Source organism: Pristiophorus japonicus, chromosome 13, assembly GCF_044704955.1.
Source record: "Pristiophorus japonicus isolate sPriJap1 chromosome 13, sPriJap1.hap1, whole genome shotgun sequence".
Lineage (NCBI taxonomy): Eukaryota > Metazoa > Chordata > Chondrichthyes > Pristiophoridae > Pristiophorus > Pristiophorus japonicus.
This window is the reverse complement of record NC_091989.1, coordinates 108209231-108234677: the sequence shown is the minus strand read 5'-3', so window position 1 is coordinate 108234677 and position 25447 is coordinate 108209231. Positions and strand designations below refer to the sequence as shown.

The window sequence follows — 25447 nt, the reverse complement described above, 5'->3', positions numbered from 1 at the left end:
CTATGATGTTCTCTGTTTCCCACCGTCCATGCTTCTCTTTCTCTATCTCCACAGTCTGTGCTTTTCTCTCTCTCTCTCTCTGTCTCCACATTCTGTGCTTTTCTCTCTCTCTCTGTCTCCGCTGTCTGTGCTTCTCTCTCTCTCTCTCTCTCCACAGTCTGTGCTTCTCTCTCTCTGTCTCCACCATCTGTGCTTCTCTCTCTCTCTCTCTGTCTCCACTGTCTGTGCTTCTCTCTCTCTCTCTCCACAGTCTGTGTTTCTCTCTCTCTGTCTCCACCGTCTGTGCTTCTCTCTCTCTCTCTGTCTCCAGTCTGTACTTTTCTCTCTCTATCTCCACTATCTGTGCTTCTCTCTCTCTGTCTCCACTCTCTGTGCTGCTCTCTCTCTCTCTCTCTCTCTCTTCTCCCCGCCCCCCCTCCCTCCATAGAAACATAGAAAATAGGTGCAGGAGTAGGTCATTCAGCCCTTCGAGCCTGCACCACCATTCAATAAGATCATGGTTGATCATTCACCTCAGTACCCCTTTCCTGCTTTCTCTCCATACCCTTTGATCCCTTTAGCCATAAGGGCCATATCAAATTCCCTCTTGAATATATCTAACGAACTGGCATCAACAACTCTCTGCGATAGAGAATTCCACAGGTTAACAACTCTCTGAGTGAAGAGGTTTTTCCTCATCTCGGTCCTAAATGGCTTACCCCTTATCCTTAGACTGTGATCCCTGGTTCTGGACTTCCCCAACATCGGGAACATTCTTCCTGCATCTAACCTGTCCAGTCCCGTCAGAATTTTATATGTTTCTATGAGATCCCCTCTCATCTTCTAAACTCCAGTGAATACAGGCCCAGTCGATCCAGTCTCTCCTCATATGTCAGTCCTGCCATCCCGGGATCAGTCTGGTGAATCTTCGCTGCACTCCCTCAATAGCAAGAACGTCCTTCCTCAGATTAAGAGACTAAAACTGAACACAATATTCCAGGTGAGGCCTCACCAAGGCCCTGTACAACTGCAGTAAGACCTCCCTGCTCCTATACTCAAATCCCCTAGCTATGAAGGCCAACATGCCATTTGCCCTCTTCACCACCTGCTGTACCTGCATGCCAACCTTCAATGACTGATGTACCATGACACCCAGGTCTCATTGCACCTTCCCTTTTCCTAATCTGCCACCATCAGATAATATTCTGCCTTCATGTTTTTGCCACCAAAGTGGATAACCTCACATTTATCCACATTAAACTGCATCTGCCATGCATTTGTCCACTCACCTAACCAAGTCACCCTGCAGCCTCTTAGCATCCTCCTCACAGCTCCACATCTGTGCTTCGCTCTTGCTCCCCCTTCCCTTATCTGTGCTTCTGTCTACCTTCAGTCTGGTATTGGTTTAACAACTGATATTTAGACTGTAGACATCTATGATGATCGTATTTACCGCATGTCTCTGTGCGGCAGGTGAAAGGCCAGTGCAGTGGAACTCAGCTGCTGAAGAGTACAAGCAGATTGGGCAACAGTTTATCAAAACTATGAAGAAAGAATCAAGATCGAAAAACATCCAGTTTGAGGTGACATCTGTCCTTAAGGTACAACTCGGGGTCTTTCCCCCACTCTCACTTTCTTCCATCCTCCCCTGAAGGTGCTGGCATTTCATTCGTGCTGTCTTGCAGTATTTCACCCAAAATGGTCCATGTGTGAGCCTGGATAATGAGTGTCAGCAGGCTATTACACACGCATACTTTCCAGTAAGTGTCACTGGATAATGATCAGGAGAAGGATCCCTGGGTGATTTTCTCCTTCCTAACCCAAGGGCATTCTTGTTCTTACCCACCATCCACACATGTGTGTATTTTCCAGCAGTGAATCACTGATTAGCAATTAGGAGTAGGTTCCTTGACCAAGTGAATGATGCTGAGGCCAGTGTCACTGTGGCTGAGCGCAACTAACGCAGGCCTGAGCATGGATTGAAGCTGGGACATTCCTGTTTTTTATGGCTCGGTATCACACCATGTGATGCATTTAGCCCCTGGCCTATTAGAGGAACCAAACTTTTGTAATCTTGAAAAATTACTTGATGTGGACATAATTTCTGTCTTGTTCTTCCTTGCAGGCAAATCTGCCCAAGGATACTCAGTGGATGATTGAAAGCTGCATGAATAGCATGCTGGAGCCCATGTATAGAACCACCATGTATTTCTGTGGGGGTCTGCACTGTGCAGAGCGACTCCAGCACATAATAGAGAATGGTTTCTCTAAGGAAGGTTAGTACGTGAGTTTGAAACTGCACAATGAGGGCAATATGCTGTAGGAGGAAGAGGAACTTGCTGTCCAGTGGGTCAGCTAGCATCCCCTCTTGGTTGATGAGCCTTGTGATCTGGACATCGAATAACCTGTTTTTAAAATAAGGAATGTTGTCTTAGATTCAAGTGTCGGTAATCATTGGTACTGAGGCCAGCCATGATCTAATTGAATGGTGGAACAGGGTCAAGGGGCTCTTCTTCTTATGTTCTTACTCTGTGGATACCTTCTGATGCAATAGATCTCAATAGATAATCTTTTACTGTTATAGATTTTAATGATGAGATCTATGGCCAGGGACTGTACTTTTCTCCCAATGCCTCCACTGCCTGTATGTTCTCAGTGGTAAGTTACAGCTTGATTTTAGTGCTGAAATGCTCTCTATTTCTGCTTGTGTGTTATTGGGACTGTGATAATAAGATGAATTGCTAGTGAAGTAAAAATAAAAAGTAATGGATTTTATGTTTCTGAGAGCTGGTAATTATCCAGATCAGATTTTACCTTTAATTAATGACCTTTTGTGTGCGAATTTTAGTGAGAAATGTTAGTGCTAGATACACAGTAAAATTACCATTATTCTGTCCAATAAATTGTCTCAGTCCCAACCTAAGAAAAGCATCACTGTAACATTTATATATTTCCCTCTCTGAGCGTTTGCCACCTGTGCCAAATTAAAGGGTCTTGTGCAATGGCCTATGTCCACTAGGAACTAGGCTTTAGACTGCTGTAACGTTTAGGGACTTTTACCTATATGGTTATGATGCTGCTATGATGTTTAGATTCTGTTTACAAAGGGTTTAACTCCCAGAAGTACAATTTTGTTGTTGTTGGGCTAACATTAAGCCAGTGAATGGTAGGTGGAGGCCTATTTGATTGGAAGTATTAATGAGCTATCCTGAAGAGAAATGTCACAGACATCATATTGTTTATCTTTGCATGTTACATTGAGGTTCATTAAGGTTTAGTCCTGGGTATATTTGCCATGATAAAATAGTTTTCATTCAATTTGCCCAGCAGAGGGCTCGGCTGAACAGGACATACTTGTGCTGCAAGCTCCGAAGAAAGGTGGTAACTTTGACAGCTCGGTGGGCTAATCTTCCAGACACAGAGTTGAGGGACATGTCAGAGGATCTCCTTCTTCCCTCCTCCATTCTCCCTCCTCTTCGTCCCTCTATCCAGAGAAAGATAGGCTCTTTACTGCTTGTTGCCTAATATCAATTAGCTTAAAGACAGCTAACTTGAAAGTGAGTTTTGCCGAGAGCAGTGACAGTGTCATATATATATATATTGTTATGGTACAAGGGGCGATAGGAAATTAGTGAATGCTGCTGTAAAACTGTATTCAGTTCATTCATATATATTTTTTATTAAATAAACCAATTTGTTGGGTTATAATCGTGTCTGCCTCCTGTAAAAACAGGAGAATGCATGTCATCTTTTCTGACCCTAAGTTGCTATATGTTGGATGGTCATATTGGCCCTCAGTACCCTGGCTAACTCCTGCTGTTGTGCTACTCTGTTTGGGTGCGCTGTCCCCTTTAAACTACACGAGGCCTTAAATCATAAAGCACCATAGTAATTCCTGCCCTCCAAATGGTGATTTCCAAATCAGTGGTATTCAGAACGGTGGGAGCTTTTTGTTGTTCCTAATTTAGGCTGACCCCTGAAAGTGTGATGGGGTTGACCCAGATCTTATGAGACAGGCATAAATTGCACTCAGAATTTCACCCAATTAGAAAATCCAGACCGGAGTTTAATGTATGTTTCACCCAGGGGCAGAGAATGGGCTATTGTAATACCATTTATTTATCCCTAATTGTCCATTTGATTTGTCCCAAGTTGTGCAGCAGGATGGTTTGATCCAGAGCATCTTTTGGTGATCACTTCCCTCTTCATGCCAAACCTGATTGTTTTAGCAGTCACTCAGTTCTTGGCTGTCCTATTTTTAGGCATCAAAGCCACTCAGCACTCCTATTTTTAGACACCAAAGCCATTCATGCTTTAAAGCCTCATGCCATCTGTGTCAGTGTTTCCAAACTAGGTTCCTCATGGATTATACACACCTGTAACTGCATGCAGAATGTGTTGCAGTTTGGGAGGAATTCTATGGATATTGCTCTGTATTTATCCAGTACTAAATTTTCCTAATTAGCAGAGCTCCTTATCACTGACCAAGAATTAAAAGAAGCCAATCTACATGATGTCTACCCAATGATGATCCTGTGACCGATCTCAGCTCTCTCCTGAGAAACAAAATAACAGCTCTGTGTGGCATTGGAAACTACAAGTACCTTCTAGACCATGTTGTGATTGGGGCTTCACCACATATTTGTTCTTGCATCCAACATAAAAGTCAGATCCCATAGGTAAGCCTGCACCTCTTAATAACTGAAATGGCATCTTGGTGGAAATTTAACCCCCAAAAATGTGTGAGTGGGGGTCGGGTGGGAGGTTAAAGAGTTAAAAATCTGAATCCTGACTCCAATCCACCCACTTTCGTTATTAACGGAGGTGGGATGGGACAGGCAGCCAATATGCTCGCAGGAGCTTTGTTGACATTTTAAATATTATAATGAGGCTCCGTGCCTCGTGGTGATCCACCATTGTAAATTTAACTGTGAGCTGGTGAGTTTCCGAGGCCTCGGGGAACCCACCAGTTAAAGAAAGGCGAAGACTTTCTACTTATCTGCTGGATCCAGCGGCCCTACCTTGCCAATCTCCCGCGATGATACCGACCATCCAGCGTGAGGCTTCCCACTCCCTCACAAGGATTCCGATCATTGATATTTTGTTTCCCCCCGGCCTTCCATCCGCGGCCCCTTGCACCCGATCCTCCCTTCGGCCCTCCAACCTCCCCACTCTGGCCCCCAATCACCTGACCTCGCCTCTCCCATTCCCGATCACCTGATCTCCCCCCTCCGGTTCCAGATCACCTTCTGACCTTTCCCCTCCCGTTCCCAATCACCTGACCTCCCTCCTCCGGTTCCCGATCACCTGACCTCCCTCCTCTGGTTCCCGATCACCTGACCTCCCCCCTCCCGTTCCCAATCACCTGACCTCCCTCCTCCGGTTCCCGATCACCTGATCTCCCTCCCCTGGTTCCCGATCACCTGACCTCCCCCCTCCCATTCCCGATCGCTTTCTGACCTCCCCCTCCCGTTCCTGATCACCTGACCTCCCTCCTCCGGTTCCCAATCACCTGCTGACCTCCTCCCTCCGGTTCCCGATCACCATCTGACCTCCCCCCTCCGGTTCCCGATCACCATCTGACCTCTCTCCTCTGGTTCCCGATCACCTTATGACCTTCCCCCCTCCAGTTCCAGATCACCTTCTGACTTCCCCCCTCTCGTTCCCGATCATCTACTGACCTCCCCCATCCAGTTCCCGATCACCTTCTGACCTTTTTTTCGGTCCCCACCATAAACTTCATTCCCTAGCCACTGACTCCATCCCTCTCCCCAACTTCTGTCTGAGGCTGAACCACACTGTTCACAACCTTGGTATCATATTTGACTCTGAATTGAGCTTTCAACCACATATCCGCAGTATAACTTCCACCTCCATAACATCGCCCGTCTCTGCCCTTGCCTCAGCTCATCTGCTGCTGAAGCCCTCATCCATACCTTTGTTACCTCTAGACTTGATTATGCCAATGCACTCCTGGCTGGCCTCCCACATTCTACCCTACATGAACTCAGCTGCCCATGTCCTAACTCACACCAAGTCCCGTTCACCTATCACCCCTGTGCTCGCTGACCTATATTGGCTCCGGGTTAAGCAATGCCTCGATTTCAAACTTCTCATCCTTGTTTTCAAATCCCTCCATGGCATCGCCCCTCCCTATCTCTGTAATCTCCTTCAGCCCCACAACCCCCGAGATATCTGCGCTTCTCTAATTCTACCTTCTTAAGCATCCCTGATTATAATCTCTCAACCATTGGTGGTCGTGCCTTCTGTTGCCTAGGCCCTAAGCTCTGGAATTCCATACCTAAACCTCTCCGCCCCTCTGCCTCTCTTTCCACCTTAAAACCTATCTCTTTGACCAAGCTTTTGGTCATCTGCCCTAATATCTTCTTGTGTGGCTCGGTGTCAAATGTTTTTGTATAATAATACACCTGTGAAGCACCTTGGGACATTTTACTATGTTAAAGGTGCTATATAAATACAAGTTGTTGTTGTTGTAGTGTATGTTAGTAATCTTTAATATTGGCATGACTGTTTTTTTCCTGACATACTTAATACAGAGCCAAAAGAGCAGAAGCCAATTTTGGAGTTTTGAGACTGGTGTCTTTCTTAAGAGTCTGTTTTTAACATGATAACCACAGCACAGAGAGGAAACCCATAAGCTATGAATTAAAATATACCATTTTTGTCACATCATGTTCAACACGTAACTTCTCTAAAGTGGGAACATTGGGTTTTAGGGTAATCCACATCCCTACCAAATTGATGTAGGCTTTGCTGAGGCCAGAGTTGGATAAATCAGTGGGCATAATACGGTGTAACCAATTGGAAAAATGAGCTAAGGTCCATTAGGCCATATTTCCAGCTATTTAGCAACCCATCCGACTTTCCAGTTGCATATATTACTGAAGCCAGAAGTGCCCGCATATTTGCAGATAATTATATCAAAGTTAGCTCTTGATGACATTAGTTAGACAGACACCTGAGCAATTTCCTAGTGTTCACACTGGTATAGTACTCAGTCATTTAAAATGGACATTCAGGGCTGCTAGGATGTGAAGTCGCTGGAGATATATCACCAACGATGTCTCCGCAAGATTCTGCAAATCCCCTGGGAGGACAGGCGCCAACAGCAGTGTCCTCATTCAAGCTAACATCCCCAGCATTGAAGCACTGACCACGCTCGATCAGCTTCGCTGGGCAGGCCACATAGTTCACATGCCAGACACAAAATTCCCTAAGCAAATGTTCTATGCGGAGCTCCTTCACGAGCCATAGCGAAAACGTTACAAGGACACCCTCAAAGCCTCCCTGATAAAGTGCAACATCCCCACTGACACCTGGGAGTCCCTGGCCGAAGACCGCCCTAGGTGGAGAAAGTGCATCCAGGAGGGCGTTGAGCTCTTCGAATCTCAACGCTGAGAGTGTGAAGAGGTCAAGCGCAGGCAGCGTAAGGAGCTTGCGGCAAACCAGTCTCAACCACCCCTTCCCTCATCGAATGTCTGTCCCACCTGTGACAGGGTCTGTGGCTCTCGTATTGGACTGTTCAGCCACCAAATAACTCACTTTAGGAGTGGAAGCAAGTTTTCCTCGATTCCGAGGGACTGCCTATGATGATGATGATTTACAGATGCGTTTAAAGAGCCCAAAGTAAGATTTAGTATAATATTTCCAGGCTATTTCTGAATTGTTTTTCTTTCATTTACTTTGTTTATTTCATGTTTCCATTAAGTTGGCCAACTGACACTGCTACTGCTATATTTTGATTTATCAATGGTATTGAGACTGTTACGTTTAGAATAACTCCACAAGACTGTGCATCTTAAGATCAAACTGTTGTGACCTTGGTCTCTTTATTGTAACTCCAGAGTGAGGAAGCAGCATGGTTAATTACCTTTTATACCTGCTTGCACAGGTGACCCTTAGGTCTCCCACAGGTGTTCCCCCTGGTGGCAAGTCTTGCACATTGGTGAGGTTTACATACATAACATCACTCCCCCCCAAAGTCTCATGCATGTTATTTACAAGTTGAGGTGATCTGGCGCTCTGCGTTCCCGGGTCAATTGCCTAAGTTGAAGTCCTGGTCGGATCATTGCTGCAGGGCTGCCCAGTTGGTCTGATCGGACTGTCGGGCATAGTGGGTTCATCCTTGTGGTTGACAACCAGGTCGATTGTATTAGTGGGTCACTGGGGGCCATGTCCTTTCACAGCAGTTCGCAGTTTGGTCTGGTCCAAATGCTCTCTGCGTTTGCCCATTACATGGTTTCACAACAAACATTCCATTTTCATCTTAAACACTCCATTTCCCTCTTTGGCTAATACAGTGCTAGCAGCCCATCTGGGGCCATGATCATGGTCTACATCACTTATTCTGATGTCGCATGGAGGATCCATACGATCATGGTACATTCTCTGCTGATAGCATACGGAAGGCCCGGTTCTGAGTGATTCAATCCGGTGACTGCGTAGCACCTGGGATAGCCGGGTCTGTGGGGAGTCTACCATGACACGTGTGGTGCACGGCTTTATGATTTGGCTGCCCGCTCCGGACTATTGTCGCTGACCCTAAGGTCCGGCAAGCCAAGGATGGCAGATATGGCCTTGAGACTTTCAGCAGTGGCGGGAGGCCGCGTGGTCCCGTGGATCCTGGTATGGAGGCTCCGGACCACCAACTGTGTGTAGCCTCTCTGCCTTTCTTTGCAACGTTGCAGGATTGCCCCATAGGGGCCAATCTGGAGGGATGAACATTACGTCTTTGCGACGGATAAGCTGCAACATCCTGTCTAGCGGTTTGCCGTTAGCAGGGATAACTTGGGATCCTGGCTGGTCCAGGTCCTAGTCTGGGGAGCCGTTACAGTTGGCCCCTCGCTTTCTAGCACTTCCATAACAATGAGAAGATCTGCAGCTGTGCCGTTTCCACCCCAGTGGTGGGCAACGGTAGCAACTGAGGGCATCAGCGCCGTTCTCAGTGCCTGGCCCGTGGCGGATATGTTACAGTGCAGACAGTGTTGGACCTATTCGAGACAAAGCATTGATAATAGTACCTCTGCTCTCCAAAAACTGTGAAATTGGCAGCTTGTCTGACTCGAGCAAATATTGGGACACACTTTGGTACGTCTCTTTTGTCCCGTGAACGGAGGCTACTGCCTTGGGTAACTTATTGGATATATGTATAACTGGTTGGGGTTCGCCCGCTACTTTGGCTTTCTGTACAACATGCCTGACCCCGTGTGATAACACATCACTTGCTACAAGTACTTTGTTAGCTACATATACAACTGGTTGAGGTTCGCCGTTACTTTGGCTTGCTGTACAACACGCCCGACCCCATGTGATAACACATGACTTGCCACAAGTACTTTGTTAGATACATATACGACCGGTTGGTGTTCGCCCGTTACTTTAGTTTGTTGTAAGGTACCCCCGACCCCTTATGATAATACATCATTTGCCATGAATGGGCGCTCACATGGGCTACACAGTGCAACCAACTTATTGGAACGTAGTGAGTTCCTGGCCTTCTCAGCAGCCGCTCCTTTACCTTTGCCCCAAGCCCAGTTGTTTTCCTTGCTGGGCAACACATGCCTCTGTTTCTTTCATTGCGGCAACATCCCGTGGTCTAGACGCACTCTCGTCCCGTGGTCTAGACGCACTCTCGTCCCATGGTCTGGATGCACTTTTGTTCCGTGGTCTGGACACACTCTCGTCCATGTCCGTGATGCCGACTGCCGCGATCTTCCTCCTCAGGGATTTTGCCTCTGGCGTCAGGAAGACGCATTCGGATCGTTTTGGCCGGAGTCCCACTCTGCTTGGTCGACATGGAGCCTCTTCCATCGTCGCGAAGAGGTCATCGGCTTTGGGTGGTGGGTACTGCGCCTGTACCACTGCTCGGTTGATCTTTACCTCCTCGTGGTCGTGATGAGCGGCCTGTGCCTCAGCAAATGGATCTGCTCTTCGATGCCTGGTTCAGCTGAAGGTGAGGGCTTGCTCAGCCTTTGAGCAAGGGAGACGTCATTCGCCGGAGAAGGTACACAGAGGTCTTCCCAGTTCCATCGAATCTTCCCCTTCCACCTTCTACCAAGCAGCGTTGGCCCATCACCTGAAACAATCCATAGTGGTAAATCGTGCACCGCTCCCTCATGGGATACTCATATCCGCACTACCAATAACTGGTATCAGTTCCTTGGTGTAGGTGAGCAGCTTTGCCTGAATCGAGATCAGCTTGGGTCGTTATGCTCTGTCACCCCACAGCCTCTTGAATGCCTTCTGGCTCATAATTGATTGACTCGCCTCCATGTCTCATTCCATGGAGACTGGAGTGCTGTTAGGTTTAACTTTTAACATTATCAGAGGGCTTTTGGTGGTGAAAGTGTGTATCCCATCAATCATCTTCCGCCGACTCTGCCACGTGGTGAGTCGCAGCACATCTGCACATTCGCTGGAGGTGTCCCATTGTTCCACAGCCTTTGCACACATTGATGGGCTCGATGATTACCCCAGCAGCGCCAACATGGTGCTAATGGATTCACATTCACGCCCCACGGCAGGCTCTGAGTCATCCTAGGTCTGGCCTCTGCGGGCGTGTAGGCCCTGCCATGTACACTTCTGCCTGCTGAAGGCGTTATTTTATGCACAGAACTTGCCTGTGAGTTCCGATGCTGCAATTATATCTGTTTAGTGTTATCGTTCGTGGGCATAAAAGCCTGGGCTATTGTGATGGCCTTGCTCAGATCTAGGGATTCGGCAGACAGCAGTTTGCGAAGAATTACCTCGTGGCCGATTCCAAGCACAAAAAAATCCTTCAACACTTCCCCCCAAAAATCCAGCAAATACGCATGGACCCACAAGGTGTCTTAGGTCGACGACATCGCTCGCCACGTCCTGGCCCTCGGAGCTCTGGTGCATATAAAAGCGATAGCTGGCCATCAAGATGCTCTCTTTTGGCTTGAGGTGTTCCGGAGCCAGTGTGCACAACTCTTCATATATCGTGTCCATTGGTTTTGTCGGTGCTAGCAGATTTTTGATGAGGTCATATATCGTGGACCTGCAAACGGTGAGGAGAATCGCCCTGTGCTTGACCTCGGTTTCTTCCTTTTCCAGCTCATTGGCCACGAAGTACTGGTCAAGATGCTCAACGAAAGCTTCCCAATTATCACCCTCAACAAATCTCTCAAGAATACTAACGGCAGCCATAACTGCGTGAAAGTTCGTGATTTGTTACTCGTCGCCAATTATTACTTTTAGAATAACTCCACAAGACTGTGCATCTTAAGCTCAAACTGTTGTGATGTGGTCTTTTTATTGTAACTCCAGAGCGAGGAAGCAGCATGGTAGATTATCTTTTGGCTTGCCCAGGGTGCACAGGTGATCCTTGGGTCTCCCCTGATGGCAAGTCATACACATTGGTGAGGTTTACATATATAACAGAGACGGTGTTTTTTGGAGGAAAGAAGAGGAGCAATGGGGGGGGAGGTGGGGGTGAGATACCCACATTAGTTAGCCTGTACTAGATGCAGATTGTGCCCATCTGCCTGTACTCATGCGCCCACCTAACTGGCAATGACTGGCCACAGGTCAAAAGGCAGCCAGGTGCAGAGCTGTACTATCTGCTGCAAGGACACCTCAGCTAACATGCACTATAGTGCTCATGGTTATAGTGGTCAGCTGCACCTCATGTCCTCTCTTTCTCTACCTCCTTCCAGGCTTGCTGCAGTGCTGTCCTGTGGGGAAGTGACCTGAGTAGAAAACGGCCACCTTCCTCGTGATCACCCCTCATTCTGAACTATCTCCACTTCAGTGTTGCCTAACTTCATCACTTGGCTGCAAACATGGTTATCCAACAAACTTTTGCAAAGGTTGCAATATGCACTAAACATTCTTAGTGCCTGTGTAATTGCTACTAATATCTTGCAGCCACTTGTCATAAAGTTAAGCATCCAAGTAGTTCCTTAAGGGCTGCTACCTCCCATGTGAGCACCTAATTTGGGTGTGTAAATGAAGCTGACTCCATAAAATCAGATGGGGTCAGCATGTGGATGATTCAGTGGATGCTATTAATACACTGCCTGATAATGCCTGTTCAGAGGCCCAGCTGGAAAATCTACCCATTGTGGATCTGATTTCTAACCTGTGCTGTGATACAGGAATTGTCGTGTTTTACCAACCATGAATTGTAGTTTTATATTCCATAAATATTATCTTAATAAAACAAAGTAATATTCTCTATTGTTAGAAAATCTCAAATTTAAAAAATTAATCTCTCAGGATTGTGCACAATCCCCATTTAACAAGTGTTTGGAAACTAGTGCCATTCTACACGGGGAAGGGAAGTAGGCTAGCTATTGAGGTAGTGTGATAGGATATAGAACAAACTCTGAAATGAACTCCACTGATGTTGGTCACCATATGGACAGCCGTACTCACTAATCCTGTAATATTATTACATATTTATCTGCTCAGCATGAATGTATTTATACACTGGTGTCATTCAGTTCTTGGATTGACGTAAAGCCACCTTCTTAGCTGGTCAATGATGTGACAGAGGCAGTAAGAGGTTTCTCGCTGAAAGTGCCTTGTGAACAGGGGTCCTTGTCATTTAATTGAAAAACATACTGCCCCAAGAAATCATAGCTGTCAGACTGAAGACTTAACTTGAACAGAAATACTTTAATTAGTCATATTATTGGCTTAATTGTAAGTGATTTCACAGCACCAGTTTGTTTCTGTCCACAGCCCGGCTTGATACTAGTGGCAAACGTGTGCATCGGAAATGCAGAAACTGTGATGACTAAAAACAGAGAAAGGTACCAACTACATGATACCATCTGTAAGATATTCAGCTGTAAAGGGACAGATCTTGTGCGTATTGTACTGAGATACTCGAAGATATAAAGATAGACCATGTGCAGAACATTATTATACTGAGATACTCGAGGTACTGAGAGCATGCACACAGTGTTTTACAGTAACATTGGGGGGAAAATTGCGGTCGGAGGCTTCCTTTGTATGAACGCCTCCGACCCGAAAAAAATCTACCAAAGTACCTGGTGCTCCTGGAGGAATGTAGGATCCCAGTCGGAGGCCTAGATTCGCTGCGCAGCGCACGGGGAGATGTCTTTCAGGTACGTATGTACATACTGGAGTCAAGTGGGCCTGGACCATTAATCACTATGCCGTATTCTCATTGATAATTTTCCTCCCTATTTGTACGAGTTCCCATTACTATCAATGGGAATAACCCTATAAAACACCAAAACATAGCACAATAAATAAATAAAACACCTCACATATTTAAAATTAATTGAAATTACATGTAATTAAATGTTTTGGGAAAATATATGTATTTTTTGAATTTTTTTAATACTAAAAAATAAACTTATCTTAATGGACAGGGTTTTTAATTAAAAAATTAATGTTTAAATTTAATTTTTATATGTTTCAAAAGTGTTACGCTGGTAAAAGTAGGCTATGTGCCTACTTTTTACCAGGCGTTAAAGTTTGAAGGACAATTGCCCAATCTCTCCCCCGCGGATGTCCTTCTCCCGGGGATGCGGAGGATCTGCCGAGAGAAATCTTGACAGATCGCGCCCTGGAAACCGGCTTTTGCGAGGCCTCACCGGGTCTTTGCGCACTTCGTACGGACCCGGTGGGGCTGGAATTTCCGGCCCAGTATTGTACTGAAATCCACAGGGGACAAGGGCAGATCATTTGCACAGTACACTGAGATATTGAAGAATACTGAGACAGGGGGCTCTATATTTATGGGAAGTTAAGCGGTGGCGGGGTGGGGTGGGGGAGAGAGTGTTCGGTTGGTTGGGATGGACTGCTCCTGGGAAGACGGTGATCCTGCCGAATTTAACGGAAGGACCTCATTATCATTTTTTTTTACTCCGTTTCCCACCCGGCAGCCGGCTAGAATGACAGGATGGCCAGCTCTTGGGCGAGAAAGCCAGCGAGAGAAGGCTATAGGTGGGCAGGATGCAGCTTTCCACTATTGGCTATCCGTCCCCCACCCACCCGCCGGGCGGGACAGAGGGGGTGATCAGATGGCAATCGGAAGGAGAGAGCATCGGGAGAGATCGCGGTGCTGGGGGGGTGGGGGGGATTGCGGTGCGGGGGAGAGTTCGCAGTGCGGGGTGGGGGAGAGATCGCGTGTGCAGGACGGATGGGGTCGGACAGGCAATCTGGAGGAATGGGGAACGCGAATCGGCCGATCGCGGCAGAAGATTTGCCTGAGGGGCCAAGGAGAGCACTTCTGCTCCTCCTGGCCCTCAAGCAATGCTCTAAAATGCACTTGCGTATTTGATCTGGCTACTGCCAGGATTCCTGAATCCTAGGAAACCTGGTTGGCCAACTTTAAATTTAAATCAGGCTCCGATCCCGGGACTGGCTTTTCAAATATGAAATTTCGCACATGCGCAAAACTTTGAATGGGCCACGCAGCCTGTTAAAGGAATAACGCACCCAAAGAAAAATTAGGGGGAACATTGCTCCTAACTGCACTGTGGGAGCCTGATTTAAATATTATAATGAGGTGTCCCGCCTCTCGAAAACGGGACACAGACATGCCACACAACCCACCGTAACAATGGCAACGGTGGTTTGGGGTTAGTTTATGCAATTTTTCTTTTTTCTTGCCTTTACATTGGCCGCAAGTCAAGTATTAATGGCACCCATATAGCTGGGTGTTCACACCTGCTGGACTGTGTCTGAAATCCACCAATCCTTAGAAAGAGTTTAGGTTATTATTGGCAATTTGACTTTTGGGCAATTAAAAGACTTCTATTTGGCGGAAGCTTTGTCATCTTAATGTTCGCAAATTGCCACCGGTCCTTTTTAGTGCTTTTGAATTGATTAGCTCCAAAACAAAGACACACAACATTTATTTGAATTACTCTGATGTTGTTGTGGCAAATCAAGTCCACATGGAACTCTAGAGCTATAGGGTAGATAGAGAGAAACTATTTCCTTTGGTGGGGGAGTCCAGAACAGGAGGGCATAACCTTAAAATTAGAGCTAGGCCATTCTGGGGTAATGTCAGGAAGCACTTCTTCAGATAAAGGGTTGTGGAAATCTGGAACTCTCTGCTCTTCCCCCACCCCTCTCCCTCCAAAAAAAAGCAATTGAGGTTGGAGGTCAATTCAAAATTTCAAAACTCAGATTGATAGACTTTTGTTCAGCAAGGGTATTAAGAAATACCAAGGTGGGTAGTTGGATTTACGATACTGGCTCGAGGGGCCGAATGACTTACTGTATTCCTATATTCCTAGCAATGGGAAGAATCAATGATCCAGAGGTGGAAACTGGGAAAAAATCCCAGATTTTGCATTTTTTAAAAACATCATGCAGCAATTTTACTGTCCACTTCATTTAGCAGGCAAATCGCGTTAATACCAACGTGCCTGCTATCAGCGGTAGGGACTGTACTATAGGTGAATGCCAGATTTCTGCAAGACTTCTGAGGTATTCATTCTATGACCGTACGACCATCACTCACAGACACTCAGCAAGTTGAGAGTTGGACCCTGGGACCAAGGATATCCACTGCGGCCTAGGTTTACCACCCCTCTGCAGCATCCAGCGAATCACAGATACAATGAGACACATGCATTTACCAGATCCATTATCAAGCATATCATGGGCATGCTGATTTGGCGCTTTCGATGCTTTGACAGGTCAGGGGGTGATCTTTAGTATAGCTCAACCAAGGTTTCCCACTTCTTCAAGGTTTCCTGCATTCTCCACAATCTGGCAATTAAAAGGGGCAGCCACATGAAACAGCGAGAGAAAGTGACTTAGGAGCCCAAAGGCAGCACCAACTCAAGCATTTTGGTAGCTTCAATAGCCATTCGGCAGGTACACAGTACATTGTCTTGTAATGTCTCCAGGGCATTCCTACCATCATTACTCCCTGCTTCTCCTTCCCCCCACCCTCCGCCCCCACCCCACCTTGTAATAAAAGGTGAATAAAGAGATATGGGAGTAGGGTGGGCACATAGGTTCAGGACTCCTGCTTGTGTCTAGGATAAACACCATCGTAAACTGGTTGGGCTAATGGCGTGTTTCTGTTTTGAAATTTCTATGTAAAGCAGAACTATGATTAGTTCCTCAACCTGCAGCTAAAATGAAGACCTCCATGAGAAAGTCAATTTTTTGAAATGTTCTGTTTCTTGTGTTGCAGGGACAACCCGTCCAAAGGGTTTGACTCCATTTTGGTAAGTGTTACACACAATGATTCAGTTGTGTCGGGAAGCATGGGCCAGCCCACACTGCGGTATGTGTGCGCACTAGGTCCATGCAGCAGAGCAGGTCTCCAGTCGTCCTGGTTTACCCTTGCTACTGGATAAAGGCCGAGCTCAGTTGAGCCCGTGTGATGGCTGATGTGCAACGACCACCACATGTTACACCACAAAAATCCACGCACAGGCATCTTCCACCCCTGGAATTCAGGACTGGAATATCGGGTCCTCCATTGAAACATCTATGAACTCATCCCTTTTGGTGCTGAAGCAAGTCATCCTTGTTCGAGGGACCGCCTATGATGATGATAACAACAGAGTCTGAACTTTGAAATGTAATTAAGTCTGAAAGGAGAGTAAATAAATCCATCACAGAAAGGTATGCTGTTAAACTCTGTTCTACAGTGAAGGGTTATCTGTAGCCCCTTTCTGTTGTTGGTGCAGCCCCACTGCTAAAAGGTGGTGCATTCATGCAAGTGCGATTTACCCGTTATACGCAATGGTCGGTAAATTTGATAACATTAATAAAATTTAAAATCATTTCAGTTACAGTGCCATACATTTTTTGAAAGAGGTTGTGTATACTAATGTGTTGAGCCCTGAAATGGAATCTTTGACAAAGGACTGTAACCTAGAGCATGCACGCTGCCTTGCCCCACATACAAGTGTGCAGTAAATAATCAAACAACAACCTGCAGTGAACAGGGAGCACGTGGACCCAGGAAAATGTGGGTCTGTGAGTCGGCCATTGGATCACGTGGGTCTCGGCACCCAAGCTTAACACGACTCGATATGTCTGCAACTGTGTCTCTGTATTACACAATGGGGCTCAGCGCGTAAATAATCTTCTCAAAGAACAGCCCGATTCATTAAAATATTGCCACAAAAATAACCTAATAAATAAAAATGGGAAGCAGAAACTGATCCGTTTAAATTTAATGTGTAAAAGTGAGTGAGCACAGCTGCTTCTGCCGGAAATAAACAGAGCACTTACAACGCTATAATCGGCAACTTTGAACTGGACAGTAATGCAAATGGGTAACGGTAATTGCTTTTTGGCTGTTATAAACGATGTGGACGTTTTAAGTGGTGGGGACTATAGTAAGCCTTTTAGGGCTGATTTTCCTAACCTTGCCGCTGGGGAATTCCCAGGTCAAATAAAAAGGGCCCTTTAATGCTCTGAGTTAGGGCATGATTTGCTAAATAATACTTGTACAGTATAAGGACTGGAACATGCACTCCCGCCTCATTTTCTGTGACCAACTCGTGCTGAGAACCCCACTCAAGGGCCCCTAGAAACCATGGCATTGCGGCCTCCCCCTGAACCGCCCTCCTGAGAGCTACAGCTGCGCTTCACATTCCTATCCCATCCGCTGGCACTAGAAGGCAGGTCTGTGCCAGGAGTACTGGGTATGTCCAGGAGCAGTGCCAGGGGGGAGGAGGGTGGTGGAAAATCTGCCCTTTCGATATTTATTTAAAATTTGTTAGTGCAATAGCCAACATACAAAATGGAGCAGCAGATGTGCAAATAGGAGCTTACAATCAATGTACTTCACAAAATGGGGCATTCCATCAACAGACAGTCCTGATGCTGCATGCAGTTTACCCAAGCTATTCATGGTTGTGTTGTCTGGCAGGATTATTATTAACCAGCTGAACTGGATTTTCATATTTATCAAATAATCCTGCTAGATGTATAATACCCTGAATTAGCGCGTGACCTGCTAGACTGTACATGTATAATGCCCTGAATTAGGGCACAATTTGCTACATAATTTAGATACCTCAAGTTAGGCTTTGATTTATATTACACCACTACAGTGTAATAGCCCAATTTAGAAAATGGTCTCTTGTCACACCAGTTCAGAGTAATACTCTAAGTCAGGGCATAGTCTGTTACATAACAACAACAACAACTTGTATTTTTATAGCACCTTTAACGTAGTGAAATGTCCCAAGATACTTCACAGGAGTATTATAAGATTAAAAATTTGACCACATAAGGAGAAATCAGGGCAGATGACCAAAAGCTTGGTCAAAGAGGTAGGTTTTAACGAGCATCTTGAAGGAGGAAAGAGAGGTAGCGAGGCGGCGATGTTTAGGCAGGGAATTCCAGAGCTTAAGGCCTAGGCAACAGAAGGCACAGCCACCGATGGTCGAGCGACTATGATCAGGGATGCTCAAGAGGGCAGAATTAGAGGAGTGCAGACATCTCGGAGGGTTGTGGGGTGGAGGAGATTACAGAGATGGAGTGGTGAGGCCATGGAAGGATTTAAAAACAAGGATGAGAATCTTGAAATCGAAGGGTTGCTTAACAGGGAGCCAACGCGAGCACAGGGGTGATGGGTGAGCAGGACTTGGTGCGAGTTAGGACACTGGCAGTTGAGTTTTGGATCATCTCAAGTTTATGTAGGGTAGAATGTGGGAGGCCAGCCAGGAGTACATTGACATAATCAAGTCTAGAGGTAACAAAAGCATGGATGAGGGCTTCAGCAGCAGAGGCAAGAGCGGAGACGGGCGGTGTTACGGAGGTCTTAGTTATACTATGGGTATGTGTCGAAAGCACGTTTCAGGGTCAACTATGATACCAAGGTTGCGAACAGTCTGGTTCAGCCTCAGATAGAAGTTGGGGAGAGGGATGGAGTCAGTGGCTAGGGAATGGAGTTTGTGGCGGGGGCTGAAAAAAATGGCTTTGGTCTTCCCAATATTAAATTGAAGAAAATTTCTGCTCATCCAAAACTGGATGTCGGACAAGCAGTCTGGCAATTTAGAGACTGTAGAGAGGTCAAGAAATGTGGTAGTGAGGTAGAACTGGGTATCATCAGAGTACATGTGAAAACTGACGCTGTGTTTTCAGATGATGTCGCCAAGAGGCAACATGTAGATGAGAAATAGGAGGGGGCCAAGGATAGATCCTTGGGGGACACCAGAGATAATGCTGTGGGGGCAGGAAGAGAAGCCATTGCAGCTGATTCTCTGGCTACAATTAGATACATAAGAATGGAACCAGGCGAGTGCAGTCCCACCCAGCTGGACGATGGTGGAGAGGCGTTGGAGAAGGATAGCATGGTCAACCATGTCAAAGGCTGCAGACAAGTCAAGAAGGATGAGGAAGGATAGTTTGCCTTTGTCACAGTCACAAAGGATGTAATTTGTGACTTTGATGAGAACCGTTTCTGTTATGTTCAGAATAAATCCACAGGACTATATTGCAAGCTCAAACTGTTGTGACCTTGGTCTCTTTATTCAGACTCCAGAGTGCCAAAGCAGCATGGTGAATCACCTTTTATACCTGCTTGCTCCAGGGGGCACAGGTGACCCTTAGGTCTCCCACAGGTGTGCCCCCTAGTGGCAAGTCTTACATTTTGGTAAGGTTTACATGCATACATAACAGTTTTGGTACTGTGGCAGGCACAGAAACCGGATTGGAGGGATTCAAACATGGAATTGCGGGAAGGATGGACATGGATTTGTGAGGCAACAACACGTTCAAGGACTTTGGAGAGAAAAGGGAGGTTGGAGATGGGGCGGTGGTTTGCAAGGATGGAAGGGTCAAGGGTTTGTTTTTTGAGGAGAGTTGTGATGACATCTGTGTAATATAATACCCCAATTTAGGGCATGAATTGCTATGTAGCATCAGTGCAGTAAGATACTCCACATTAGCCTGCTAGTGAACTCTGTCACTATCTGTTAACTGTAGGCGATGGCCTTCTCCTCTATCCCAGTAAACCTAAATTAAAGTTTTCAAACCTTAATGTACCATCACTTTTAACTTTTTTGTCAGCTCAGTTAGTAATATGTTCATCTGAGTCAGGAGTTTGGATTCTCCTGTAATCCAGGAATTGAGCTATAATCTAGGATGGCTCTCCAGCGCAATACTGTGAAAGTGCCCACTATCATAATTCAGCTGCCTTTTCCGGTGGATGCTGAATATTCCACAATACTTGGAGAAGAGTAGCAAGTTCCCCTGGTGTCTGGCCAGCATTCATTCCTCAACCAATACCATCAAGAACAGTTTGGTTGATCATTGCTGCTTATTGGATCTGCTGTGTGCAAAATGGCTGCCATATTTGCCTACAAATCAGTCACTGCGCTCCAAAAAATGATTTGATCTGTGCAAACTACTTTGAGATGTTTGAGAGACGTGATGAGATGCTTTAGAAATGTAATTTTTTCTTATTTTTCACTTGTGTCCTGTGTTATTGCTGTTGCTCCTGTATTAATTGTAATGCTTCTATGTTTTGTTATCAGGTACCTGGGCGTCTCTGTGATAAAGCATTATCTCCTAGCTCTGGTATAGCACAAGAGTATGTTATCTTCAAACCCCTGCAGGTGAGCTTTCAGGCTGTATTCCCATGTTTTACAGATACCTAGATTCAGTGCCTCGTACAAAAGCAAATTACTGTGGATGCTGGAATCTGAAATAACACAGAAAGTTCTGGAAATACTAGCAGGTCAGGCAGCATCTGTGGAGAGAGAAACAGAGTTAACACTTCAGGTTGATGACCCTTTGTCAGAACGGGAAAAAGTTAGAGATATAACAGGTTTTTAAGCAAGTATAGGGGCAGGGAGGGGAGGAAAGAATAAAAGGGAAGGTCTGAGATAGGGTGGAAGGCAGAAGAGGTTAAGAGACAAAGGGGATGATGGTGCAAGGCAAAAGGAGATGGTAATGGGACAAGTTAAAAGATGAGTCTAGATGGGGTGTAAATGGAGATGGCAGAATCATCAACATCATCCGTGAGAAAGAGAAAAAAACAGGAAAAAAAGAAAAAAAATAGGGCCAGAGATTATGGTTTGAAATTGTTGAACTTGATGTTGAGGGCAGAAGGCTGTAACATGCCTAAATGAAAGATGAGGTGCTGTTCCTCGAGCTTACGTTGAGCTTCATTGGAACAGTGTAAGAGGCCGAGGATGGAAAGATCAGAGTGGGAGTGGAGTGCAGTGGAGAATTAAAGTGACAGGTGACCAGAAGCTCAGGGTCATACTTACGGACTGAACGGAGATGTTCTGCAAAACGGTCACCCAATCTGCGTTTGGTCTCCCCAATGTAGAGGAGACCACATCGTGAGCAGTAAATACAGCATACTAAATTGAAAGAAGTAGAAGTAAATCACTGTTTCACCTGGAAGGAGTGTTTGGGGCCCTGGACAGTGGGAAGGGAGGAGGTAAAAGGGCAGGTGTTGCATCTCCTGCACTTGCACGGGAAGGTGCTGTGGGAAGGGAAGGGGGTGCTGGGGGTGGTTGAGGAGTGGACCAGGATCTCACGGAGGGAGTGGTCCCTTCGGAATATTGGGAAGGGAGGGGGAGATATGTTTGGTGGTGGGATCACGCTGGAGGTGGCGGAAATGGCAGAGGATGATCCGTTGAACGTGGAGTATGGTGGGGTGAAAGGTGAGAACCAGGGGAACCCTATCGTGGTTCTGGGAGGGAGGGGAAGGGGTGAGAACAGAAGTGCAGGAAATAGAACAGATATGGTCGAGGGCCATGTCAACAACGGTAGATTGGAATCCTCAGCTGAGGAAAATGGAAGACATATTGGAAGCACCAGTATGGAAGGAGGCGTCGTCAGAACAGATGCGACGGAGACTGAGAAACTGGGATAATGAAATGGAGTCTTTACAAGAAGTGGGGTGGGATAAAGTGTAGTCCAGGTAGCTGTGGGAGTCAGTGGGTTTGTAGTGAATGTTTGTCAACAGCCTATTTCCAGAAATGGAGACAGAGAAGTCGAGAAAGAGAAGGGAAGAGTCGGAGATGGGCCATGTGAAGGTGAGGGAAGGGTGGAAATTGGAAGCAAAATGTATGAAATTTTCTAGTTCAGGGTGAGAGCAGGAAATGTCACCGATACAGTCATCAATGTTCTGGAAAAAGAGGTGAGGGAGGGGACCTGAGTAGAACTGAGTATGATTCAATGCCTTATTGAGCTGCAATTCCTTTTAACCACTATTTCTATGTTTTATATTGAGTTGTACATTATATAAAGTGTAGCTATATCAAAAGAGAGGGTTTAAATTTATTCTTGGTGTTACGCTGTAGACCATAATAACATGAGCTGTATCATACTCAAGCTAAAAGGAGTAACTGTTCATCTTAGTAAGAGAGGGAAGGATTTGCCATATAATTCCACTGTGCATGTGGGCTAAGTAACCAAGATAGATATTAGCCAATAGCACAAGAACAAAATACTGTGGATGCTATAAATCTGAAATGAAAACAGAAAATGCTGGAAAACACTCTGCAGGCAAGGCAGCATCTGCGGAGGGAGAAACAGAATTAACGTTTCAGGTCGAAAACTTTTCATCAGAACTTGAAGATGAACAGTTTTTAAGCAAGTACAGATCCAGGGAAATGGGAATGGAAGGGATGCTGGTAGGGAAATAACAAAAGGTCTGTGATAGGGTGGAGGGCAGGAGTGATTAAATGACAAAAGGGGTGATAGTACAAGGCAAAAGAAGATGTATAGAAACAAAAGATGGTACAGAAGAAGTGTAGGCAACAGCCAGACTGTCACCTTCATTTGCTACAATGTTAAATTACCATATAGGCAAATGTGTGAAACTTCCGCTACACTCTGCTCTTGGGAACATTATAGAAAGGGGAAGATGCCTCCAATTCTGGCCTCTTGTACATCCCTCATTTCCATCACACCACCATTGGCAGCCACGCCTTCAGTTGTCCAGGCCCTAGGCTCTGGAATTCGCTCCCTAAACCTCTCCACTTCACTCTCCTCCCTTAAGAAGCTCCTTAAAACGTACTACTTTGACCAAGCTTTTGGTCCATTGTCCTAATATCTCCTTGTGTGGCTTGGTGTAAATTTTTGTCTTGATTGCACTGCTGTGAAGCGCCTTGGGATGTTTCACTGCGTTAAAGGCACAAAATAAATACTTGTTGTTGAATGGCATTAGTCATACACACAAGGAGGGGATTAGAGGAAAGAAGAGCCTATAGCTTCATCCAGACAAACCATCGAGTCCTATATAGAAGTATTAATGTAGGTGTTCTGCAAATGTTAGCTCAACATAGACTGTAAGGAATCCAAAAGGGAGCCAGGAAGGGTGGGGGAACGGATTGGAATTCTGAAAAGGAGGGGGTATGAACTGCACTCTCTCTGTGGCAGTGACTCTGGGATTAATGCCATAAAGCTGGTTTTGGGTGAGGCCTATGCATGTGTGCAATTCTGAACATCCATGGAGCTCTGTGCTCATGTCCCTCTGTTTTATTTGTAGGTCCTTCCTGTGTGTTTGCTGATCTACAGGAGCACCACATCCTCTGACCTCAGCCCTGTGGGACCTCACCATGTTTCTCACTGATACTATTGTAACTATTCTTGGCAATTTCAAATGTGTATTGATACAAATATATTTACAAATTAATGCGGAGTTTTCTGATTTTATATGTTTAATAGTTTTTTAATGGGATGAAGTAGGTGTGCAGCACCATGGGCCCAAGTTTCCACATGATTTGCATCTGATTTTTAGGAGCAACTGGTGGAGAACGGACTATCTTAGAAATCGCAATTCTCCACATTTTTTTTTCTGCAATTCTAGTCAGGTAGAACAGTTCTACTTTGGAACAGAATTTTTTTCTTCAAAAGGGGGCGTGTCCGGCCACTGACGCCTGATTTGAAAGTTTCCACAGTGAAAACGTACTCCAAACTAAAGTAGAATGGAGCAAGTGAAGATTTTTGTAGAACTGAAAAAACCTGTTCTACACATTAAAAAATCAGGCGCAGGTTACAAATTAGGCGTCCAGAACGAGGTGGGGGGGAGGGGGGGGGGGAAAGGGAACTCATTAAATTCGACAATAAATCCTTATTTATACTTATACAAATATTATACAAATAAATCCAACCTGAATAAACATTTATAAGCAAAGAAAAGATTAAATAAACCATCTTCCTACCTGTGTGAAAGTGCTTCAGGCAGGCCTTTCGGGACCGAAGGCTGAACGGGCCGGTCCGAGACTTCGGGCAGGGCACGTCCCCAGCACCAGATTTACAGGTAGGTGGCGTTGGGTTGGGTCGGGTCGGGGAGGTTCGGTTCGGGGGGCGGGGGGGGGAGAGAGAGAGAGGGAGAGGGGGGGAGGGAGAGGGAGGGGAGGGGGGGAGAGAGGGGGAGAGAGAGAGGGGGGGAGGGAGGGGGGCAGGGAGAGGGAGGGAGGGGGGGAGGTCAGGTCGGATCCAGTCTGGGAGCGGGAGTCGGGTCGGGTCCAGTGGGGGGGGGGGGTCGGGTCGGGGGGTGGGAGCACGGGTCGGGTTGGGTCCAGTCGGGGAGGCGGGGAGCGGGAACAGGAGCGCGGGTCGGGTCGGGTCCAGTCGGGGAGGCGGGGAGCGGGAACAGGAGCGCGGGTCGGGTCGGGTCCAGTCGGGGGGGCGGAGAGCGGGAACAGGAGCGTGGGTCGGGTCGAGTCGGGGAGGCGGGGAGCGGGAACAGGAGCGCGGGTCGGGTCGAGTCGGGGAGGCGGGGAGCGGGAACAGGAGCGCGGGTCGGGTCGAGTTGGGGAGACGGGGAGCGGGAACAGGAGCGCGGGTCGGGTCGAGTTGGGAAGACGGGGAGCGGGAACAGGAGCGCGGGTCAGGTCGGGTTGGGTCCAGTCGGGGGGGCGGGGAGCGGGAACAGGAGCGCGGGTCGGGTCGAGTTGGGGAGACGGGGAGCGGGAACAGGAGCGCGGGTCGGGTCGAGTTGGGAAGACGGGGAGCGGGAACAGGAGCGCGAGTTGGATCGAGTCGGGGAGAAGGGGAGCGTGAACAGGAGCGTGGGTCGGGTCAGGTCGGAGGGGGGGGGGCCGCTGGTGTCGGGTCTGGTCCGGAGGCAGGGGGGTGGCGGGGAGCGAGTGTCGGGTCTGGTCCGGAGGCAGGGGGGGGGCGGGGAGCGAGTGTCGGGTCTGGTCGGTGGGGGGGGGAGCAGGAGCTTCCCATGGAAGGAGCCTTATTCACGCAGCCCCAGTGAGGCCATTCAGCCAGGGCTAGGGGCTGCGTGTTTCGGGCCCCTCCAACACAGTTCGGCGCCTGGAGCTACTGCACGTGTGTGCCCACTGTAGCGCGCATGTGCAGAGGTCTCGGCATTGTTTTCAGCGCAGGGACCTGGCTCCGCCCCCCACAGCTCGTGCTGGCTGCGCCGAGGGCCAGAGGACCTGCAGGGAGGTGGAGAATACCGAGGATTTTTTTAGGCGCACTTTGTGGCGTGAAAAACGGGCGTCCAGGTCGGGACTGCGCCGTTCTAGGCGCGTGTGGAAAC

At 47.0% G+C, this 25447-nt stretch overlaps 1 protein-coding gene across 1 annotated transcript in view; it reads left to right on the top strand.

Moving 5' to 3' along the window:
- Positions 1-23841, top strand: part of LOC139278162 (uncharacterized) — a 327559-nt gene extending 303718 nt beyond the window's left edge. The window contains exons 12-18 of the mRNA XM_070896817.1: positions 1453-1580; positions 2105-2255; positions 2564-2637; positions 12709-12779; positions 16157-16190; positions 20466-20546; positions 23438-23841. Coding sequence (XP_070752918.1) covers positions 1453-1580; positions 2105-2255; positions 2564-2637; positions 12709-12779; positions 16157-16190; positions 20466-20546; positions 23438-23521 — 623 coding nt within the window. The 3' untranslated portion in view covers positions 23522-23841. The remainder of the gene's footprint in view (positions 1-1452; positions 1581-2104; positions 2256-2563; positions 2638-12708; positions 12780-16156; positions 16191-20465; positions 20547-23437) is intronic.
- The last annotated feature ends 1606 nt before the right edge of the window (positions 23842-25447 follow it).